Source organism: Rhinolophus ferrumequinum, chromosome 25, assembly GCF_004115265.2.
Source record: "Rhinolophus ferrumequinum isolate MPI-CBG mRhiFer1 chromosome 25, mRhiFer1_v1.p, whole genome shotgun sequence".
In the NCBI taxonomy this organism is placed as follows: Eukaryota; Metazoa; Chordata; class Mammalia; order Chiroptera; family Rhinolophidae; genus Rhinolophus; species Rhinolophus ferrumequinum.
Genome location: NC_046308.1, coordinates 14941431 through 14946735, shown reverse-complemented (window position 1 = coordinate 14946735; position 5305 = coordinate 14941431). Strand labels below are relative to the sequence as shown.

General features: G+C 53.5%; 1 protein-coding gene across 1 annotated transcript; it reads right to left on the bottom strand.

Annotated features, from left to right (window-relative positions):
• Positions 1-240: 240 nt before the first annotated feature.
• CMKLR1 (chemerin chemokine-like receptor 1) lies at positions 241-4532 on the bottom strand. Its single transcript, XM_033098248.1, has 2 exons — positions 4395-4532; positions 241-3815 (listed from the first exon to the last, which is right to left on the bottom strand). Exon 2 carries the CDS (start codon positions 3810-3812, stop codon positions 2706-2708), a length of 1107 nt encoding a protein of 368 aa, XP_032954139.1. The 5' UTR covers positions 3813-3815; positions 4395-4532; the 3' UTR covers positions 241-2705.
• Between the last annotated feature and the right edge of the window lie 773 nt (positions 4533-5305).

Sequence of the window (5305 nt, the reverse complement as noted above, 5' to 3'; positions counted from 1 at the left end):
GACCACCCACCCCACCCACCCCACCCAGGGCGCAGCACTGTGGCCCTATGCTGAGTCCCAGCCACCAAGGGAGGGCTCTCGGGCACCACGTGAGCTTGTCTGTAGAGTAATGCAGGTGAACACACCTTGGGAACCACAGGGACGTGGTGTGTGACCGGTGGAGATGAACACACCTTGGGAACCACAGGGACGTGGTGTGTGACTGGTGGAGATGCTCAAAAGAAACGGTAGGGACGAGAGTGAAGGGGATGTCATGTTTGTATTTAAGCATTTGATGGGAACCTACAGTTAGAACAGGAAGACCCGTGGAGCGGCCAGAAAAAGGAGGTCTAACCCGAAGGAGGAAGACAGCTGGTTTGAATTTTGCTCCTGTTCATCAGCTTTTCCAACAACAAAATGATTTCCTGGCTCCCCCAGCCTGGCCGGTGTGCAGCCGGGAGACGTGAGGCGTGGAGCCCAGCGTCCTGGGGGGGTCAGAGGCCCGAGTGGCCGACGACTGTCTCTGGGACCTAGAACACGTCCCATGCTGCCTTGTACTTTAGTTACTTCACCTGTGAAGTTGGAGAAGGAGGTGCTGGGGGGTGGGGCCCTGGGTGATAGTTAAAGCCCCCCTTTTGTTCCCAAACTGTCCTAGTACAGATTGCTTAAAGCAATCGGAAGCCCCAGCTTGGGATCAATTCAGAATTGGCTCATCATAAACACAACAACCCAACCACGAAAGAACAGTTTGTCTCTTAACGAGGTGTGATTCCAAACAGCCCGTGGCCTCAGGAGCTTGCCCAGCGCCTATGGAGACATTACATCTGTTCACCGCATCTTGGAGAATTGGCTTCACGATGAAGCGGCTTGGAAGAGAACAGAATGCGGCCCCTCAGAGGCCAAAGGGCCTCTGGCCCACAAGGGCTACTTCCTGCCAGGCCTGTCTCTCCACTGCCTTCCCTGAGATCTCAGGGGTGCAGGAGCGGGTGGGCGTGTGTGGACGGGTGTCAAGGGAGCTGGAGGCCAACTGCATTTTCTTTGCCATTTTGGGTCATTTTTGAAAACTATTTGCAAAGCTGGCTTCAAGGCCACTCGGCTGTTTACATTAATCGTCTGAGGAATGTATTTTCATGGTCCAAAACCCAAGCCCTTCTCAGAACCGTAAGATTCCACAGCCTTATCTGAGCCAGACAGGCCTAGGTTCAAATCCAGGCTCTGGCAGAGACCAGCTGGGTGCCCTCTGGCAACTTACTTAACCTCTCTGAGCCTCTGTTACCTTATATGTGAAAGGGAAGTAATACGTAATTGTACCTAACTCGGGGCAGCTGTGAGGAATAAATGAGATACATGTAAAGTGCTTATCATAGGAAGTGCTAACTAAATGTAGGCTATCATTAGAGTCTAGAATATTCTCAATAGATACATTTTCCCTAGGGCCAGACAGAGCCTCTGACTAGCTGTGTGCCCTTGGGCCAGTTACTTGTCTCCTCTGAACCTCATCTTTGTCATTTGTAAATGGGGAAATAACACTCTGTAGCACCGGAAGCTGTCCTACGAGAGGAGAAAAAGCAACATGGCTGCATACAGGACGAGCTCTGTGCCCCTGGCACCCCATGGCCTGCCTCTCAGGAGCACAGTTCCAGGAGTCAGGCTCCAGACTCCGCTTTGAGTTCGGCGTCTGAGCCCTTGGACACGCTTATCAGCCCTCGAGGCGCTCCCAGGTTGCTTCCAGAAGCTGATTTTGAATGAGTCTCCAGCAAGTCTTTAGGAAGTTGAGGCGGAGGAGAAGCGCTCCTTACTCACCTCTTGTCCCAGAGTGTTTTACTCTGAGCAGCTTCAGTCAGAGCCAGGGAAGGGAAGGAGGGAGGAACCCCTGGGATGGGTGGGGGCTGCTGGTGAAGCTGGCCCCTCAACCCAGGCCCCTGGGAACAACTGCAAAGTGAGAACAGGGCTTGGGGAAAAGGACAGGCACCACCTCCACGCTCAAAATAGCTATATCCCAAAGCACCATCACGCTCAGGTCTAGGGTAAGCTGCTTCTTGCCACACCCTTTGAAGGGCCCCAATTCCTCACTGCACCCCACTTGTCTTGCCCTCACAAAGAGCCCACATGGCCCCTCAGGACCTGTTCCCCGTCTTCTCAACTGATCTGAAAAACAAATTCATCATCCTGGGAGTTCACGGGCTCATACGTCATCTTCCCCTCCCAGGTAACTGTGTATTTACATGTGCCTAACCCAGAGGAAGGGCTTGAGTGGCGGGATTTCTGGCTGGCTATTGCACAGGTATGTGGGGCGAGGTGTGATGTGCATCACACTGGGTTTGCTCCAACCGCCTCTGCTACACTCGGAACGGACCCCGTCAAGTGTTGGTGTCATTCCTGGGGAGCACACGGTAGAGCGCGTAATCTCACTTTTAATGCTGAGCGCAGCTCATGGCAGTGTTTTGAGAATTCTCCCTTTTTTTGCTTTGTGTCAGTCAAAGCTGGTCTCCCCAAAAGCAAGGGATGCTGGTCCAAAGCTATGAACCACACAGCACACCCTGTCCACCATGCCACTGGAAGAAAGGGGTCCTGAGCCCTGGATGCCCAGCTCCAAACATTGTTCAGCCCCGTACAAACTATGGTGGGCATTGGTGGGTACTGAAGCGGTCCCTGCCATAGTCTTGAGAAGGCAGAGCTTTGGACTCCAAGGTGGGGAGTGTCCATTAGGGTCTCCCAGGTGAGGATCAGAGCATGCTGGTCTCCCTCCCGTTCATCGAGGACCTCTCATTGAGCGACGACATCTTGGTAAAACTCCTGTGGCTGGGGTAGGGGGAGTGGCCCGTGTCCTCACTCAGAGCATTAACCAGGCGGGAGAAGAAGGCCACCTTGAACTTCTTGAAGTCCTGACCCATGAAGACATACAGAATGGGGTTCATGCAGCTGTTGGCAGTGGCGATGGCCGTGGCCAGGGGCAAACCCAAGCTGAAGACGGACCCAGGCATGGTGGAGTGGTGGAGTTCCAGGAGGTAGAGCGTGTGGTAGGGGCACCAGCAGAAAAAGAAGGTGACGATGATGGTCATGATGATCTTGAAGGGCTTCTTGGTCTTGGCCAGGCGGTTGCGTCGCAGCTTGCAGACGATGGTGAAATAGCAGGCTGTGATGATCAGGACCGGGATCAGGAAGCCACAGAGGAAACGGGTGACGGTCACCACCATGTGCCGGCCAAACGCCACCGAGTCCAGTCGGGAGGAAGAGGACGACGGGGAAGAGTTGGCCGCTGACAGGCTGAAGTTGTTGAAGCAGGATATCTTCCCGTGCAGATGCGCTGTGTCCCGGAACACGAGGGATGGGGAACTCAGGAAGAAAGCCAGGAGCCAGATGACCACGCAGGCCACGTAGGCCAGACGCACGTTGCGGTGGTTCTGGGACCAGACAGGGAGCAGCACCGAGATGCAGCGGTCGAAGCTGATGACGGTCAACAGGAAGACGCTGGTGTACAAGTTGTGCATGAGCAGGAAGCTGCTGATCTTGCACATGGCCGTCCCAAAAATCCAGTGGTAGTCCATGGCGGTGTAGGCAATATGGATCGGGAGGAAGAGGTTGAACAGGAAGTCTGCCACCGCCAGGTTGAGGAACCACACGGTGTTCACCGTCTTCTTCATCTTGAAGGTGGCCATGAAGATCACTAGGCCATTGCCCAGGATCCCGAGGAAGCAGATGATGCTGTAGACCACCACCAGGAAGATCCTGACCGCTCTGCTTTCGGGGGGCGAAAGCTCCTCCAAAACCATGATGGTGCTGACCTCGTCAGGGTAGTCATCGTAGGAGATGTTGTAATCCTCGTCCCCCATTCTCTGCAACGAGGAGACAGGGGTCATTAGAGGAACCTTGAACGCACGTGTTAAGCGTCAAGAGGATGATCAACACCAGCAAGACGGACATGGTTCTCCTCGGTTCTGAGCAAGGCCGGTTGGTGGTTTAACTACTTCCTGTTTCGCTGTTTTTACTTATTTAATGAACACCTCTCTGGCACCTCCTATGTACCAGGTGCTATTCTAAAGGTTTGATATATATAAACTCTCTTTGTCCTCCCAACAACTCAGTGAGGTAGGGAGGTTACGAACCCATTTTTCAGATGAGGAAACTGAGGCACAGAGAGCTTAAGTTACTTGCCCAAGGTCATACAGCTGGGAATCAAGCCCCAGGTTCAGAGTCTACCCTTTGGACAACCATGTTCTGCTGCTACTCTGGGACCCTCCCATTCCCCTTACAGTCTGGTGGGGGAGACAGTCATTAAAAAGTTCCTTAATCATGGACAAATCTCAACGCTGCTAAGTGCAATGAAGAAGACGAGCACAGCGCCACGAGCTTGGTTCCAGCCATGTTTCCCAATCCCAGGGGACAGTTATGCTGGCATTCTCTGGGGCTCTCACCTTGTCAGTGGTCCCCCGCTGGTGCCTTTTGGAAATAGTTCAGACCACAAGAGTCCCTCCCCGTTCACTGTTATGGTGTCCGAAGCTCTCCAGCGTGGGTTCTCAGGCAATCAGTCCCTGTGCACAGCTGGAAACACCTGCAGGGAAGAACAAGGAGGCAGCAGTTGGATCCTGGTCTAAGGGCCAGAGCGCTGGGTGGACCAGGGGCCACAGAGAATCTATTGTCATTACTTCCAGTTTACAGAAAAAGCAGCAGAGGGCAGGAGAGGTTGAGTGACATACCTAAGGTCACTCGGCTCGGAGTGGTGGAGCCCCTTACACCCTGATCAACTGCTGGACCCTTGATCCCAAACCCCATGTCCCCACCATGGCACACCCATAAATGACAGCCTGAGTCAGGGGTGGTTACAGGGGAGAGTATGGATGGATCGAAGCAAACAGTGCTAGGGCCAGACCCAGAAAACACCATTCCAGGCCATGTTGGGCACCCAGAAGACAGAAGAGGAGCTACCCAGAGCACCCACTATGTGCCAAGAACTGTAACGCCTTTTTCATCTCATTTCGTCTTCCCGGGGGCTCTTCCAGGCCATGTTATTAGTCCTTTTTTGAAGCTGTGGAAACTGAGAGAGAAGCATCATTCTCACTGGGCATTCATTCTCTGGGCCCAGCGTGTCCCGTGAATTAGACACAGACCCTGCTGTCACAGCAGTCTGGTGAGGAGACAGACACGAATACATTCACTGAATGCCTCCTGAGAACGTAACGGGTCCTTCCCAATTGGGAAAAACAGTTGGGTATTTTCCCAATTGATGGGAGAACAAACTGAAACGCTGGGGAGTTTGCAAGCTTGGGAGGTCTGGGAGGCAGTGGTCGTATGCAGGGTTCACGCCCAACCTTGGCCAATCACCAGC